Genomic DNA, 18,785 nt, shown 5'->3' with positions numbered 1-18,785 from the left:
CCATCCCATAATAATTTCAAAGCTTCCTTTGGTTATCCCTGACATGTGTGCTTAGGTTTTGTTTGCAGATTTAGAAATATTTCTTTAAGCCCCATAAGAGATTTTGGTGAGATTTTAGAGATCTTTGTTCTTTTTTTGGCCATTTCCCCTGCTGTGATGTCAAACTTTATTCTTTTTTGTGGTGGTGGTCGTTATTCCAAATACCAAAACACTTGTGGTCGAGGTGACATTTTTGTAAGAATGTAAGAAATACGGATTGCTAAACAATCTAAGCTTTTTTTTTTTTAAACTCCTGCTTCGTTAGGTATGCAACAGAAACTTCTTTGACATGCTCTCTACTTTTGGCTCAGATAAAACAAAGCCCATAATCCAGCCATATCTTACTCTAGAAAGCCAGAAATATTCATAAATTCACGGTGATACAGGGAAAATATTTCAGTTTTCTTTTGGGAATAGAGCGTTGAGCGCATGACTTTTCCTGCTCTCCCGTGTCGTCATTTACAATGTGAAGTGTGTCGGAAAATTTTCCACTGGTGAAGGGAGATGACCGACGGCACAATGGGATCCCTCTCCGCTCGCCGCAGCTCCAACTGCGCAGACGCAGGCACAAACCCATGAAAGGCGCATTTGAAGTTGTGATTGGCTGGATGTTCTTTACTGTAGCATAAAGACCCATACAGTGTGCCACATAAGCGGCCTCTTCATTTACAAGTTAAAAACAGTCTTCTGTACAAATGTGACCCCTTATCAATGGAAGAGTGGAGGTGTGGCGCACAGAAAATGAAGTACTTGAAATCCCTAAAACACTGTTTGAAACCAAAATTTGTGACAACTGTCAACATGACAGCAGATGGAAAAAAACAAAAAACATTTGAGCCTTTTTTGAGAATAAAATAAAAATGTATTCATCACCCACAGTCGACGCACAGGAGCAAACAAGGCCTTACATTTCTCTACTGCATTTTATAAAACTAAAATTTGTGTTTTTGAACTTTTATTATGAAATTGATACCAACTTTGATTCTTATACGTACCTTTCAACCCAGGAATTATTTAAAAACAGATGTAATTTTCTCTTATGAAATATATTTTTTTTCCTTCAACTCTCTTTGAGGTTTCTCCAAAGTTTGTGACGAGAGCACATGAAAAAAACAGGAACCAAAAAAGAGAGGAGGAAAGGAAGTGTCGTTTGATCACAAGCTACAGTTCTGGTTCTGTTCTGGTTTGAGACCACTTTAAATTCAAATAAATGAAAGTAAAAGCCTTTATTTTATCCAAAAAAGTGAAGATCTGGAAATGAATTTCACAGAAGTTACAGTATCTTTGTGGAAAAAAAAACAAAAAATGTACCCTAAAAAAATCTAATAAAACCTGGCTTTTTCAAACTGCTTTAAATGGAACCAACAACATCTAGCTGATGGGAAATGAAACTCTTCTAGAATAGAAAATATCCATTTAAAAAATGGTGCTACAGTTAAGACCAGTTCCTCTGAAAGTTACATTTTGTGTATAAAAAGAACTAGTGGAACATTTCAGAAAATATATTAATTTCTTTAAATAAAATAGTTATTGCCCTTCTTGTTGGAGTACCTGGCTGAGTTTTATTTGGACTGAACGTTGTGAAAGCTCAGGCGTGTGGTCAGAGAGAAAACTTCTTTTTTTTTTATTGTTTACCCTGTTTTTTTCCCTCACAGTTCTGGAGCCAGCATGAAGTCCGTCGCTCCTTCTGGTCCATTTCTAAGCCACCGGATAATGTTGGCAGAAAGGACAAACAGGTTGAGGATTCTGGATTGGACCTGGAAATGTGTCCAGAACTCCTATCCTGAACAAAATGGATGGAACTGAAGATCCAAATCCCTCCACATCCCACTTTTCTGGTTTTAGTGTGGCAAAGCCAAAGTCGGCGGGGCGGTCCAGATTTGTTCTGCCGATTCCCTCAGAACTAGTCGCAGCAAATATGAAACAGATATGTGTATTCATCTAGAAAAAAACACGTATTTTTGTGGGAAAAGCCCCGCCCTTTAACCCTTTTACAGTCCTTGCTGGTTTCAGGAGTGAGTCCAGCTGACTGGAACCCAACGAGCTTCCGTCTCCACTTTCTTTAGTGCTGACCGCAGCTCGCTGAAGGCCGTTGAGAGGTCGTCGTTGACTATGACCTTCTCAAACAGATGACCATACTGAGTCTCCATCACCTGCGCAGTGTTCACCATCTCCTGGAAGTCTTCCTCCTGCACACAGACCAGAGGAGAGAGGTCAGCACATCCAAGTGGAATTTAAGAAAAAGATCAGAAAGGAGTCAAATACTTATATCGTTAACACTAAATGCATGGCTTTAGCGCACAAATAAACATTAGACGTGTTTGCAGAGCCTGTTATAACCCCGGTACCCACGCATGAACCCTGGCACCCCTTCTGCACGAAAGCCTCAAGGAATTTTTCCAATTTCCACCATCGAGTACACACAGTTATCCAATTCCCTAAGCAAAACAGAATCTCCTCAAAATAAGTCAAGTACAAAACATAGCCTTAACTTAAAAATGGCAGACACGAATAAGCACACATGACTGAGAAATGACAGCATGTGCACAGACAGTGGACTAAAATGGACTCGACTCAGGTCAGCCTTGAGGTTTGATGAGGTTTCAATCATGGTCATCAGACGTGGGATTGAACAGCCGGCCCTGCAGGCCCGAGTCAAACCAGAATATCAGTTTCTAATTCAGCACAAGTCTATTTTAGGTTGACCTGTCGTTGGATCAAAGCAAACTTAGGAAAATAAAGACTTAAAAGTCCCAATCCAATCATCTTTTGATCTATTTCGAAAGCCTTCCCAGTCGTCTTTTAATTATGATTGTGATTTTTTTGTCAACATCAAAAAACCTGTGTCGTTTTCTAGGATATAGTTTCTGCAGAGTAGCAGGAATTCATTAAAAGTTTGCCTCAGAGTTATGAGCATGACTGTTGGCAGAGAGCAACCCCCACCCCTCTTCCCATCTCCCATAATTGATCTGTTTGTTTAAATGGTCTTAAAGGCCCTCATTAAAATTACTAGTGCAAAAAAAATGGCACGGCATAATGGACAGTTTGGACAGATGCCAGCTCTGATGAGGGAAACAGAGACATACATTGATCTAGTCGTATGTAGGTGTATTTGTAAGAAATGTGATTTTTTTTCCAACAGTTGTCTGCTCTTTATTAACAACAATTTAAATAGAAATTTAATTTTAAGCTGAATTTTCTTTACACAAGAACATGTTAAAAACAGAAACACAATCGTCAGAGTGGGTCTTTGAGACTGTATAGCTAGGGCGGGTTGTGTCTTTTTAAATCTAGAAAGGGGGATGCACATCCTTCTTTGGTCAACCTCTGGACTGCAGTAACACACTTTGACACCAGTCAAAACACACTTCCATGTTTGCAGTTCATCCGCAACTCTGCTGCCCAAGAAGCAAAAACACGATCATGTAACTCCATGTCATGCTTCCCTTCCCTGTCTGACTCCTTTCATTTGGGAGTGACTAAAAGATTCTATTGACTTCATTAGAACCTCCAAAGACTCTTCAAGTTTAGCTGGTGGTGTTTCTGTTGGCACTGATGTCTTTGGAGGCGATTATGGCTCAAAGTCAAGCGCAACAAGTTCAACTGACTCATTCTCCACCAGAGAGTCTCACAAGTCCCTTTTCCCAAGTCCAAGTCAAGCGTAAAGTCTTAAAAGGGTTGATTAAATAGATATATTTTTGGGTGAAAAATGGTCAAGAAATTACTTAAATAACTTTTTTGGGACACAATACCAGGCATTAGGTGTTTGTGAATTCTCAAAGCAATAATATGTGAAGGGAGTTTTTATTTTCAGACCTTTCAGCATTGTCCAAAAATAAAAATAAACATCGTTTGCAAGTCCAGAGTCCTTGAGGTTGAGTCTTAGGTCAAGTGTAAAGTCTCTGCACATGTGAAAACAAACCATAACTTTTATAAATATTCATCTATCAGTGAATTTTCAGTTCCTGCCGAATCCCTTTTGGGGTTGCAGGAGTTATGCAACTAATGCTGGGCGATGATGGGGTTACACCCTGACAGACCCGGGCGCAGAGCATCATTGTAAAACTCTCCTCTGAACCTCCCTTAGGGTTAGTGCTGGTGCAAAACCCATACAAGGAAAATCAAGCAGGTCCTAGCTTTAGCTTATGTGCTGAAAGACAAGTGAAAGGAGCGCGTCATAGAAACCTTAAAGTGACAGACAGCAGTACTCACAAGCAGAATTATGATGTCATTAAATGTGGTTTATTAAACATTCTATCCATTTCCTCTAAGTCTTAATCAATGAGTAAATTAATGATAACAAAATTAGTCTACTAGCCTTAACAGAAACTTGTTAAACTATGTTAGATTGAATGAAGCAACCCCTCCCACTTATGCTAACTATCAGAAATCTAGGATCTCAGGGAAAGGAGGTGGTTTGGCAGTAATATCACAGTCTAGCTTACTTCTCAGCCCTAAAGTTAAAAATATTTTTAACTCCTTTGAAAGCATAATATTGTCTATAAATCACCCAAACAGGAAGACTCAAAAACTTGTTTTATTTATAATTATTTACCCCCCCCCCCCCCCCCCCCCCGGCCCGTATTCAGAATTTTTAACTGAGTTTTCCGACTTCCTATCGACTATTGTTTTAGATTGTGATCAAATTATAATAACAGTGGATTTTAATATTCATGTTGATGACCCCAGTGACTGTCTAGGAAATGCTTTTGCAGCTTTATTAGATGATGTTGGTTTCACCCTAAATGTAAATGAACCCACTCACTGTCAAAGGCACTCCCTGGACCTTGTTTTAACCCATGGTATAGAGATTGGCCAGCTGAGTGTCCTTCCTCTTAACCCCATCATTTCTGATCACTTTCTGATTACCTTCCAGTTTACATTAGATCATGCTACTGCCCCAGTGAATAAGAAACAGCTTAGAAGAACCTTAACTGACCGTTCTGTGTCTGAGTTTAAACTCACAGTTCTGCCAGTACTTAGTGACATTCTGAGAAAATACTCTGAGACCAGCTCCCATAGTATCAGTCCTAGTATAAATGACCAGTTTGTTAATGATGCCTTACAAGCCCTCAGGAGTACATTCAATGTTGTTGCCCCCCTGAAACCTAAGTGCGTTAGACAAAACCGAGTAGCACCGTGGTTTAACGCTGAAACACGTTCTCTGAAACAAGTAACCCGTAAGTGGGAAAGAGAATGGCGCCGCTCCGGTTCAGAGCAGTCTCTGAATACCAGGAAACATAGCCTATTAAATTATAAAAAAGCTCTGCGTAGAGCTACAACCCAGAACTATCCAACCTTAATATCAGAGAATGGAAATAATCCAAGATTTCTTTTTAGTACTATTGCTAGATTAACTCGCAGTCAGAGCTCAGTAGACACACATTCCTGTTTCTCGCAGCTCTGATGATTTTCTTACATTTTTCGACAGTAAAATCTCAAATATTAGATATAAGTTGAATCAAGTTATTCCTACTATCAGCCCAGAGCAGGCTGAAGCGGTAGAAGTGGAGGCATCCATAGAAACCTCTGTAACATTGGACTGCTTCACTGCTGTGGATCAAGTGGAAATGGCATCAATTATTACGTCCTTCAAATCCTCAACTTGTCTGTTAGACCCAATTCCCACTAGACTTTTTAAAGAAACCTTTCCCCTAATTAATGACTCCATATTAACAATGACAAATACCTCTCTGGAAACGGGTTACGTGCCACAGTCTTTTAAATATGCAGTTGTTAAACCTCTTCTGAAAAAGCCCAGTTTAGATCCTAGCAACTTGGCCAACTATAGCCAATATCAAACCTCCCATTTATTTCTAAAATCCTAGAAAGAGTTCTAGTTAAGCAGCTTCACTGCCACCTACAGGACATCAGCCACTTTGAAGACTTTCAGGAGGGGTTTAGACCCCACCACAGCACGGAAACTGCATTAGTTAGTGTCAAAGGCTGCACTGAGGTCTAACAGGACCAGAATAGAAAGTAGCCCCTTTTCTGATGCCAATAACAAGTCATTAGAGACTCTATCGACCACAGTATTTTACTCCATAGATTAGAGCAGGACATAGGGATCAGAGGATCTGCTCTCCAGTGGTTTAAATCCTTTTTATCCGATTGGTACCAGTTCGTTAATGTAAATGGACATTCCTCTCAGTGCACTCGAGTTAACTATCCTAAGAGTTCCTTAAGAAGTCTCCAGCTTGTTCAGAACGCAGCAGCTAGATTGTTAGCTGGAACTAGCAGAAGAGATCACATCACTCCTGTGTTAGTTTCACTTCACTGGCTCTCAGTTGATTCCAGAATAATTTTCAAAATCCTCCTGCTAACCTATAAGACCTGACATGGTATGGCCCCGTCCTATATTAAAGACATCATAGTCCATTCCCTTCCAAATAGAACACTTCACTCCCAAAATGCATGTCTGCTTGTGGTTTCTAGAATTAGTAAAAGTGCGGTTGGAGGTAGAGCGTTTAGCCACCAAGCCCCTGTTTTATGGAATAAACTCCCAGCTCATGTAAGAGAGGCCGACTCAGTTTCTACATTCAAAGTTAGACTGAAAACATTCCTCTTTGGACAGGCTTATTGTCAGACTAGTTAGTATTCAGAGATTATTTAACTTAATTTTAATGTGTTTAAATTAAATTTAATAACAATAACAATTAGTTGTTAGTAGGCTGCTAGAAGTTTGAAGCTGGGGTAACTGTGGTGCACTGGGGTTCTGTCCTCTTTTCTCATCTTCTTCTACCCTTCCTCTCTTGTCTATTCTTGATCATTGTTCATCATTTAGTTCTCCATGCCTCTGTTTGGTGCAGTGCGATTCATGTATTGTCCCTCTTTCCCTCTCCCCTCCTGGGGAGTGGCACTGCTTCCAGATTCCAGTTGGCTTATCCGTGCTCCTGTTCCTGACCGTGTACCTCGTCTCTTCTCCTTCACCTTCACCTGGCTGTGGATCCTGCCTCTGGCTCATCTCTGGCTCGTCTCTGCTCTGTACCTGGCCGTGTACCTCGTCTCTGCTCCTGCTCCTACACCTGGCTGTGGATCCTGTCTACGGCTCGACTCCACGCCCCTGGCCGTCCTCCCAACTTTGGCTGGACGAAGCTCGTCTGCTGGACTTTAAATGTGTAGTTGTAGAGTTAGATAAGTTAATTCTTCTCTATGAGTTCTGGTAATCGTCTGTCCGTCCTGGGGGAGGATCCCTCCTTCATGTGGGCACCCCTGAGGTTTCTTCGTTTTTTCCTGAATCCTTTTTTTTGGGAGTTTTTTCTTACCGTGAAGGAGGGTCTAAGGGAAGGGATGACTGTTTAGTTTAGTCTATTTGGTTATTTCAATTTAGTATTTTCCTATTGAATTCTATTTTGTTTCTGATTCTTTTGATTTTATGTTTCATTTTTTCAACTATTGATATGAAGCATATCATTCGACTGTTGTTGTGAATTTGGGCTATACAAATAAAATTGAATTGAATTGACCCTGAACAGGGCGCAGGTCAGGGACAAACACTCACATGTACACCTAGGGACAATTTAGAGTCACCACTGAACCTATGAAGGGCTGTTGGAGGAAGCCAGAGTGCCCAGAGAATATCCACACATGGGGAACATGCAAACTCCACACAGAAATGATCCAGGATCTTCTTGCTGTTGGGCGAGGGTGCTTACCACTGAACCAATGTGCAGCCCCCTTTTAAAAATACAATTTTTTTTAAAACCAAACTTTTATTGTTAACTGTGCAGCTGAGCTCTGGCATAACATGTTCCCACACAAACAGAAAGACCTTTAAAAGAAAAACCATAAAGTACGCTGCCGTCATGAAGTGCATTTCTTTATATTTAACTTTCAAATCCTCATTTACCCAGTCAGGGTCAGCCAAAGGCCCGGATGTGGCCCTGGTTTGATCCAAAGCACAGGGAAAAACCCCATCCTAACGGCGAGCAGGAGCAAAATAACTTATTTTTATTGGGTTGGAGGTAAATATTGGATACCTGGGGCTCCTGTATTAATAAATAGAGTGCTCTGAAAGAGGGCCGGTATCTCTGGCGGTGGTCCCTGTGAGGACTCTGGTTTGGCCGTGTGGGTTCTGGCAGATCCAGCCCTCAGTACTGCAGCACGTCTAACGTGGCTGCACCAATTTAGCCTCCTGTTTTTACAGGGAACATTCAACTCAAGATTTCAGGACAGATATGGTTTTATAGCCAACCGCGTTGCCAAACAGACTATTATAAATACACATAGATACACATTCAAAGTCAGACGCACAAAATCCGGCAGTGTGTGCGCCCGGCATGTACGCACATAAACACAGCCTCGTAAAAAGTTTCAAACTCCTGAATCGCCTGCTTTTCAGGGAGGCTTCTTCCAGCCAGAAGTTACTTCAGAACCATTCTGGTGGTTTTCCGCTTTATAATGGATTAGCCGCGCAGCTAAATATAAGAGCTTGCTCGCTGTGACAGCCCGCAAAAAACCCTGGCCTGCTTTTCTGGCACGACTCCACCAACGCAGACAGGCTTTCTCAGAGTCTACCGCCTCTTCTCACGGTTTCATCAACTTTGGAGATCACTGAAAGAGGACACGAGGACAAGAGTCTGGCCTCTGATGCTTTCTGTGAAGAAGTCCCTAATTTTACCAATCACTTCAAAAGAGATGGATGGTCGCACGAACCAATGATTTGAGTGGGCGTGTCTGGAGCTTTGAAGGAAGTCTTCTAGATCTGTGGTCATTTTGGCTAGCAAATGAGCAGGACAAACGATCATGACAGGAGTTTGCACTCATACAAAAGGATTTGACTTTTGTCCAATGTCAAATAAGTGCAATTGTGAGTCGAGATCTCACATGACAATAAATCTTTAAAAAAATAAGGGTTTGAAGGCAGGCCGTATACTTCTGTGTGAAGTTGTTTTACCTTGAAGTGATAAACAGAAGGATTTGCTGATTTTCGATGAGTTAATCATTCTTAATACTCTGGCAGGTTTGTTTTCATCATGGTCTTTCGTTTCTTTTTGAACAAAAGCTTGGTGTTCTTCAGATTCAAGTTCTTACTGTCTTTAAAGCATTGACTGTATGTGAGAACTGGACTGAGTGAGTGAGTGTGATGTCACCCATAGAAAATGGTTTGCTTCCAGCTAGAACCAAATGAAGTCAACATTTTTTCACTTTATGAATGCTGCTACGTTGGAGCCAAACATCAGCAGGAAGCGGTGATTGGTCCAAGTCAATCTGAGTCAACATTTCTATGGCAACCAATCTCGCCAATTAGAAGTGTGCTAGTTGGAAGTCCACACACCTATGACTTGAAAGCCTACACATACTTTTATTGAGGCATCTGATTGGTCAGTCTATAAATTGAATAATTTGAACTACAAACAAAATATCATGAAAAAAAAAAAAATAGGAAATTCAAAAAGTGTTAAAAAATGTATCAGAGCAAGAATGGTTATTCTGACAAGTATAATGACTATCAGCTGTTTATTGCTCTTCAGAAGTCCATGGGATTTTGACTTCGTGGAACCGGCGGGTTCTTCCTGTTTGGAACGCAAGGCAGGAGGGGTCTCCGAGTCCAGTTCTGACCATGCTGCATTTGTTGAATATTTTTTTTGTTATTGCTTAGATGCTGCTATGATTAAAGCAGTGCTTCTCAAATAGCGGGGCGCGCCCCCAGGGGGGGGCACGAAGCGATGCCAGGGGGGGCGCGCGGTGGTGGCGGTTTTAGGCACAGGTTTGTCCGGTGCGCAAATTTAACGTGGGGGCAGCGGTGACAGCGGCTCAGTGCTTGGAAAATAATCTGGTCCACTATTCGGTTCCTATTGTCTGTTCTGTCTGTCCGCGGCTGCGCGAGTGAGAACGAAAGGGGAGGGGTGGTGTGGGCCCTGTCTGCCAGGGGAATCGGGGCACGCGGACCACTGCTACCGCTGCCTGTTGCCCAAGATCACCGCTGCCCTTAGATTCCTAAGCTCATGCTAACAATGTCATTCTTTATGAACTATTGTAGACATTTTGATGACGTGTCTTTATTTTCCATCCATGTTTTCTTTGTCTGCCTGTGGTTTAGTTAGTGTCAGACAGACATAAAGACAGCAGGTAATGCAGGAAAACAGCTGCACTTTTATGAGATCAGAAATAAACAATCCGTCATTTAGGAAAAAAAATCAGCACGTTTTTACCTATTTCTTCAGACTAAAAACGTTAAATATATTGGTGCTGCTGTGTTAATGTTTCAGATCAATTTAGATTTAATATTATTTATTGATTGAATTATTTTTTTCAGCATCAAATGGTTCAGTTGGTCAAAATGTTTCTAGTTTAAATAAGGAATGACAGATTTTTTTTATTTCAGGTACTTTCAGCTTCTTTTCTGTTTTAGACTAGAACAGGGTTTCTGTGGCTAAATAAAGTTAATATTTGTTGAAAGTGGATTTATTTTGCTTTTTTCTTTTGTTAGTGTTAAAAGATACAATTTTAGGTATACAAATTTTATAGATACTGACCTGATGTATTGTCACCGCGCGAGTGTGTCTGTGTGTGTGTGTGTGTGTGTGTGTGGGGGGGGGTTATGGGGGGGGGGGGGGGGGTCAGGGGGGGCGCGAAACATTTTCTTTTCCTAGGGGGGGCCTGGCAAAAAATAATTGAGAAGCACTGGATTAAAGTAAGCCACCAGATGCTCAGATGTTTTTAAAAACTAAAAGCCTCAGAGTTCCTTCAAATTTCACTAGCTTTGTTTTCTGAGAAATGCCTCCATTGTTTTTTTCTTCTTTGCTGCTGTGTTTAACTTCTGTTCACTTCCTGTTGTATGTATGCTCGCAAAAATGCTAAGGATGGTAAATGGCTGATGCTTGTATAAGGCTTTTTTACCTTCCTCAATGGCCCAAAGCACTTTACAGCCACAGTCCCATTCACACACTCACACACTGATGTCTCTTTGACACAGAGGATGCTACTATAATCATACCGACTATGGAATCAACGAGAACTTATAAAAACTACACATCCCAAGAGTTTTGGGTCAATTAAGGTAAAGGAACATCACTTGCAGAAGATTGCTGCTTGCAGAGGAAAAAATAGGGATAGTCTTAATTAGGAAAATTTTTAAAATTGTGAGAAAAAGGTAGAGGTCTACATATGAAGAGGGAAGAAAAGGCAAATGGAAAAGTGGGTGAGTCTGAGGGAGTGGATATTCTTTGTCATCCCACGCGTCAAAACAATCCTCGTTAGAAGAAAACTCTTGGGACACATTCATCAAAAATGGCATGACATCACTTCATTTCCAAATGAATCAACCCATGTCATGTGCCTGTTTTAACATTTTATCCTTCCAACGTTTAATGGCCCTTCTGATTGCAAAAAAATGAGCTTAATGACTCAAACTTTGTTGTAACCACTGAGGCTTTCACTTTTGAGTTGTTCATCCTATGATTCTTCAGATCTTTCTGCAGTAAAGTCTGCTTGCTAAGAGAAAGCCTCTTCATGGGACCTTTAACTGCTGTGGGCTTCAGTTTGTCCTCCTCAGGTGTGACCTTTTAAATGCACCACCTGCAGCAGGTCCAGCAGGATGCCTGCTTTATTGCTGAAATAAAAAAAACCCACACACCTGTCATGTCTTTAAAAGATTATCCAAAGCAGGTGGTTCTTTTGCTGTTTGACTGTAATTTTCTGCTGCTTGGCTGCTTTCTGCATTAGAGCGCAGTGATGAATTACATCAGCTTGTCCTGCTCGTCTCCACTCCAGTTCAGATTTTTTTTTTCTTTTTTAAAGAGCTGCAGAAACAATGACACTACTGTCTGTCAGGCTTTAGCACTAAAGCAGACTCATGTCGTCAGGAAAGAAGTGTAGCTGGCAGAGGACGGGCAGGGCTGAAACAGCTTTCCTGACACATTTTACTTTGAAGGGAAGCGGTGACGTACAGTCAACGTTGTTTCACAGGCACTGATTGGAACATGCTTGAAAACATTCCCACCTGCCACACCATTATTACCCAGAGGTCACTACTGATTTTACATTTTTAAAGTAAAGCCATAACCTTTATATCTTGGATACAAGGCATTTCGCTAAAATATCTCCAAAAATACGAAGGGTTCCAAATTAAATGGCAAATACTAATTCTTATTGTCTCTCTACTGGTCAATATCACACCAGCATGGTAAAAGTAAATTGTTAAGCTGATGTATTTTAATATTTATTTTTACTTGATTATAACTGTAAATTGATATTGTTTTTCAAGACAAAAATTGGTTCAGTACTTTTACTGTATATGAAAACTGGACTGAGTGACTCCAAACCTTGGCATTCCGAATAGGAAGTAGCCGCTGGTTCCAAGAAGACAAAATGCCGTAACCTTCTATAGAGAAATAAACAGCTCAGTCATTCTATTTGTCAGAAAAAATTCTTGATCTTCTTCCCTTTTTTTCAACATGTTCAATCCAAACCAATCATTGCTTACTGACCATTGATGTTAAATCAATGGTTAAACATCAATTTACTGTATTATTGTATTCCCATGTGCTAAACCTAAAAGATTGAAGCAGCTATTGAGGACAGCTGTCCCCCCAAAAACCTTCATATATTTCTCATTGACTTTTTTTTATAAATTGTTCTTATAAGCATGGATAGGGAGCCGGTTTAGCTCGTACTGGTTTGCGGCGCCTTCCGTCTGTGAAATCAGGGTTCGACTCCGGGCTGCTCCCTGTTCCCTTCTCTACCTCTGTGCCGGTCCCAAGCCCGGTTTGAGAAGGTTGCGTCAGGAAGGGCATCCGGCGTAAAACATTGCCAAGTTTACCATGCGACTTGTTCGCCGTGGCGACCCCTGATGGGAGAAGCCAAAAGAGGAAGAAGAAGAGTTCTTATAAGCATGGATATAAAAAACGCGTTGATGGAATTTGCTGCTTTCTGATGAGCTTATTTTTTTTAAGTGTTTGATCAGGAACTTAAAAGACTAAAAATGGTTGAACATATCTAAATGGAACAAACACATTTTAAAGGGTAAGATATAGTCCATAAAATCAGTACTACTTTGTCACCAAGAATCACTTTTAATCCATCATCTACAAGCCTCTAGGACCCCTAAGCCCTAGACGGCTGTCAGTCATCCTCCATCTGTTCTGCTGGGTGCGGTCTCCATGTAGACCTTAAAGTTGCCTGTGGTGATTAAGACACGGGAACTGGACAGCTCCGAGCCCGGTGGTGCTGGGAAAACCATCATGCTTTCCCTCCGATCCTTCGCCCGTCAGCTTCACGGCAACCCGCCTGATTGGTTTCATGTGTGTCCCTGCCGGGCTGGGATGAAGGTGTGTGGGGGGATGACCTCATCCCTCCACACACAGACAGAATCCTCAGCGGGACCACAGAGTCTCTGCTGTTACTCTGAAAGGTGCAAAGCCGGGTGTTTTTTACAGCCTTCCAGCTTCATGCTTCAAGTTGACATATTTTTAGCGTGCCCGGAGGTCATCTTATCTTAAAATCAGAACGTGTTCGATTCTGATCGCATGAATTCCACTGTAGCACTTCTGGACGCTGTTGTATCTTTTGGTCACAGCTGTGATGATTCAGAAATTCAAACCTGGAACTACTTTGATGACACTTAAACTTTCAGTGTCCGTCTAAATGACGGCAAACCTGACCCGGCTGTGGCTAAATGCTGAAGAGAATCTGACAATAATTTCCTGTATCTGACCGTGAATGGCCTGGTGCTTCTCTTGTCGTCCTTGCTTGACATGATTTTGGCATTCTTTCTGGTTTCCTTCAGTCTCTCGATGGATGGAGGTTTCACAAACACAATAAAAGGTTTGAACTCTGCTATCCGAAGAACCTTTAGCACCTGAGAAGACAGGGAACACAAAGGAGAAACATACGTATGCTTTTATTCACAGGGAAAATAAAATATAATAGAATCCTCCAGTTAACAGTGTATAATTGTACTTTAGATATCTTCATCAAAGTGTGTAGTGATGAAATAATCTAATCCTATTCTATCTTAATTTATTTTAGGTTGTCGTTAGAAAAGATCCGTTTCAGTCAAGTGAGATTAGTAAATTGAAAAGGGACAGATTTTCAAGACATTAAAATTTTAAACTAAGACTGAACGGACACCAATCCAAAAAAAAAAAAAAAAATCAGACAAAACGCATACACACTGCAAAAGCACAAATATTACAAGGTATGCTTTGTCTAACGTTTAGTTCAAATATCGTTTTTTTCTTTATATAAGTCAAAACTGACTTCACTGTGAAAACTGAATCTTAAGAAAGAAACAGACCGTTTCATAAAAAATATTTTCTGCCTTGCAAAAAAGTTAATCCTGTAAAGAAAGTTTATAAATGGCAAAACAATTTTTGTTTAATACAACAGGTCAAGGGGCTTAGAAACATTTTCTTAAAAAAAAGATTCTTGGTAAAATCCTTAATCTTACCCTATTGGCATTGTTTATTTAAAGAGCCTCTTTTATGTAAGTGTATTATAATGTTCACTCCTCACTGTAGGCAACCCCAAAGCGGTAATTTGATCCGTTCCTCTAAAAACCTAAGCATTAAGCCCTCCCAATCCACGAAAACGAGTGGGTGTAGTCCACTGAGAACAGCCCCTTCCAGGAAGAGCCTAGCGCTGCCAGCCCCGCCCCCAGGCTAAGACACACGCCCACTTTCTCTGTGGAGCTACTGGTGATCAGAAAAACGCTTTACTTTTATATGCACAACATGCACATCTATCTTTGCAAAAGTTCAGATGTTGTTTTTTTTCGTGGACAAAACGCAGACACCCTGCCGATTCCAGGTTGACATCATGAAACCCTTTTGCTATCTTAGATGACCACACCCTTACATTGCAGTGTTATCCCTACCATGACAAAGGTGGATAAAGATGGAAAGATTTCATGTAATCCATGGACACCAGTGAAGATGCAAAGCCACAAAATATCACAAAGTTATTTTTGTCTTGTTTCTAGTTTCAAACACCTTTTTACACTTGATACAAGAAAAAACTCACTAAATTTTCAGTAAGGTGTAATACATGGTTTTAAAACAGCGAGTCGTTTGATCTTGACAACATTTTTCTTTCAAGTAGTATCTCTGATGACAATAGTTTTTAAAGTCATAAATTACATAAATTTTGTAATTCTAGTCTTATTTTAACGGGTCTAAAAAAATAAAGGATAATTGGACTGTTGTAGCACTAAAATCAGGATTTTATAAGCGTATATATATAAGTTTACAGACTTTAAAGATGAAAAAAAACAAAAAACTTTTTTACCAACAAACATTTTAGGACATAATAATTCCAATATTTAGAGCAAAAACCTGCATATGAGCTTGTAGCTGATTTCAATTTTAAAAGGGCAGAAGAAGAAATCTTACCAGAACTATTTCTACTTGTTCCGTTGGCAGATTGTTTTCACTTATAAAAGGGGGAAAATATCTTGTATTCTATATGGTTTACTTGTTTTCACAATGATATTTGCATTTCCTCAGAAACTTATGTGCATCTTTTTTTTTTCTGTCTTTGTAATTAATAATAAAAGGGAAAAAAAAAAAACAGAAGAAGAAAAAAAAAATTAAACCAGGATGTGCCAAAGTAAGTGAAGCCATGAGAAAACACATGCTTGGACAATGATCTGGATTATGATATTGCTTTTACTGCTCCATATGTTTGTGGTTTGAAGACTTGCCATCCTGATGTTTGTTGTGGTAAATGTACCCGCTGAACAAAAGCAAACGGAGCGGAATATCACACAGACTCTGGTTTGTCCAGGCTCAGCTTGGAGCGAGCCATCTGAATAAAGTCTGATCCCAAACTACCCAAGAAATTTAAGACTTTGAATGGAGCAAATTAGTGGCAATTTCGTTCTTGAAAATGAGCCTTCCATTTGCTAAGTTTCTTTAGGAAAGTCAGGGTTTAAAGACCCACTCATGAAAAAGATGTTTTTGGTGTTTTTAACATGTTCTTGCTGAATTTATCTGATGACGGAGAACATATGTAAAGAAAATTAAGCCTTAAATGTATTTGGGAATATTTCTTTTTTTGTCAGAAAGTTGTGAATTAGGTGCAGATGGAAAAATGCAGTTTAAAAAGGGTGTATTTGTTATATAGCAAATACAATGAGGGGGGCACAAGCTCTCTGCAAAGAATCTGGTCGTTCTTCCCAAACACATTTGAATATTTTTCTTATTTCTATCAAGTCAATTATAAAAAGATCCTTTGACTTTGTTCTTATTTTTATTCTTTCCTTCCTCTTACTAATGCGGGACAGCAAGTCGTCAAATTTGGAAGTACTGAAAGTGATGTCATTCAGACGCAGATCCTGCAGTAGATGGTGAGCATCACCGTACTGGGAGAATCTCTGAATGACCTCATGAACCCAGACATGGAGACATGATTACCGATGCTTCTCAAAACATAAAAAACTTGATTTCTTAACATAATTTGTGTCTTTCATGCATTGTAAAAGAGATATATAGGCAATGCTCCCATGTAGTGAAGTTTATGAACACACTTTTAGACTAGCTTGGACCAGCAAATTTGACACGTGTCAATAGAAAGACAGTGGACGCGAATTTGATGCGGGAATAGCGTTCAGTGTGAACGAAGCATAAAAAGAGTAAATATAAATGTTAGCATCTGGCTAAAAGCTCTATTTTTGTTGAACCGGTAATGTGAGATTGGGGGCATGAGGAGCTGCAAGCTAAGGGGAAATAAAACAACACAATTGTGATGATTATGCTATTTTTCAGGCTAAAAACGGCGTAATTCTAATTAAATGACAATTGGTAAAGGTTTGGAAATAGATCAAAAGATGATTAGAGTGGGATTTATAGGTGGATTTAATTCTGAAACAAGTGAAAGTGGAGATCCAAAAACAGAAAGCAAACTGAAAACCAGAGAAAAAGGGCGACAATGTCACTCACATGAGGCTGAACGTCCAACAGACACACTTTGCCTTTGGACAGGACAGAGCGAACCGAGTCCAGGGTCGTCCCGTAGTAATTCCCTTTGAACTCTCCGTACTCGATGAACCTGAAAGAGGAAAAACAGGAGACGGGTTGATGCCCAATTATTGGAGTTTGGCCAAATTATATTCTAAATAATGACTTATAAAAAGTCCCCAAATTTACAGAGACAGAGGAATTGTTCTTTTAATCACTAATATATCTGAAGAGACAAAAGATACTTCTTTCAGTCAAATATCGCCTGCTAAAGAAGAGTTAAAGCCCTAATTTCTCCCCGTTATCCTCAGCACAGCAGAAACTGTACGGGTTGAAGAAAACCCTTTTTCTCTGGATACTTTTTTTTCCAATTGGAATATTTTTAGCTGGAAACCAGGAGGAAAGAAATCCAAGAACGTGGAAAGAGTGTGGTGCTCAAAGAACGGTGTGGTATACCGCCTACCGTCCATGCCATGTAAAAAAGAACATTTTATTGTAATTGCTCTTGTAATTTACTTTTGTGTTTTTTTGAAGGGATTATATGTATATAAAACTCATTTACAGTAATGGAATTCTCATTTACAGCATACAGTAGCCTGTATTGAGAGAAGCAAAACCTGTGTGCCAGCGTGAGGGTTGATGGTCAGAGCCCGTCACGCCGGCAGAGAGAGCTTCACTGAGAGGGTGGAGTGTTGGCGTTCTGACACAGACCAGGGCTCTCCCTGGGAAAGCTGTTCAAGGCGAACACGGATTGTTGCGGCCTTTCATGTCTATGATCACAGCATTGTTTCTGCTGCATGCAATGAGGCAAAACGCAAACAAGTTCATCTTGCATCTTGCCACTGCCGCCTTGTAATTTTTGTAGTGCTGAGAGCTCGGCGCATCTGCCCCACATCACAGCTCCGCTCACCCCCTCCAAACATCGCATGCCTTCACCTCCACCGCAACACGGCCTAAATATACAGCACCTCCTCCTCCTCCTTCATGCCCCGACACAACATGCACTCCCCACCACAGGCTTCCCTCTGCCGTTCGCAGAGGATGTGTTTGTTTGCATGCATGCGCATCTTTTCCTGCAGTTCGTGTGAGACCATCCATCACTCTGATGACCGTCAACAACCTGCATTTTCATTTGTGGGCCACAAATGTAAAGGCGGCTTGCGGTGTGGCTGCACTCTCTGAGAGGGCGACCAGGAAAAGGAGGCATGAGAGACAGGAGATCTAGGGGCCACCGTCTGGAGGGCCCGGCCCTGTCATCAACAGCTCACTCTCAGCTACAGACTCCCAGACGACAGCAGGGAGCTGCTGTTTGAACTGTGGAAACGGGCAGTCTGCAGCTGGGACTTTCAGCTTATAAGGGTTTGGATCTAACATGATAAGCCTGCAAGTTTTTGTTTGAAAGCAAAATCTCAGAGATATGTTTGTCTAAACCCAGCAGCACTGAAATATTAGGCCAGTCTCCATAGCCTACGCTCATGTTGTGCATAAACCTCTTGACCTGAGCACAAACACCAATACAGTAAAACAACCATGTAGAGAAGAGGATGAGGAAAAATGGGTAGTCTTGTGAAGACAAAAGTGCTTTATGATTTAAACCCAAGTTGGTTTGTCTTTTGCAGTGCTATGCTCTTTACAACCTAGTTTTAACTAAAATATTATGTAGAGCAATTGTTAGCACATGACATGTTGTCATCTATTGATGTCAGCTAGTTGGAGAATTTGTACTGAATATCACACATCGGGGTCCTGTGGTCCACCTCTGCAAGTGGACATAAGTATGGTTCACTAAACTTGCCTGTGCACGGTTTGCTTAAATGGGTCTGTGCAGGATTAACCTGCATGATCTTG

The 18,785-nt window shown here is 40.6% G+C and overlaps 1 protein-coding gene across 5 annotated transcripts in view; it reads right to left on the bottom strand.

Annotated features, from left to right (window-relative positions):
* Positions 1 to 633: 633 nt before the first annotated feature.
* Positions 634 to 18,785, bottom strand: part of mpp7a (MAGUK p55 scaffold protein 7a) — a 157,198-nt gene continuing 139,046 nt past the window's right edge. For all 5 annotated transcript variants that reach the window (XM_023949912.2, XM_023949914.2, XM_023949915.2 and 2 more), the window contains 3 exons: positions 16,920 to 17,028; positions 13,697 to 13,840; positions 634 to 2,228 (listed from right to left, as the gene is read on the bottom strand). In XM_023949912.2, the coding sequence (XP_023805680.1) occupies positions 2,049 to 2,228; positions 13,697 to 13,840; positions 16,920 to 17,028 (433 nt within the window). In that variant the 3' untranslated portion in view covers positions 634 to 2,048. The remainder of the gene's footprint in view (positions 2,229 to 13,696; positions 13,841 to 16,919; positions 17,029 to 18,785) is intronic.

This window comes from Oryzias latipes, chromosome 20 (assembly GCF_053564925.1).
Source record: "Oryzias latipes strain Hd-rR chromosome 20, Olatipes_Hd-rR_3.1".
Taxonomy (NCBI): Eukaryota; Metazoa; Chordata; class Actinopteri; order Beloniformes; family Adrianichthyidae; genus Oryzias; species Oryzias latipes.
Note: the sequence above shows the minus strand (reverse complement) of the source record. Positions and strands in the feature narration are given on the sequence as shown.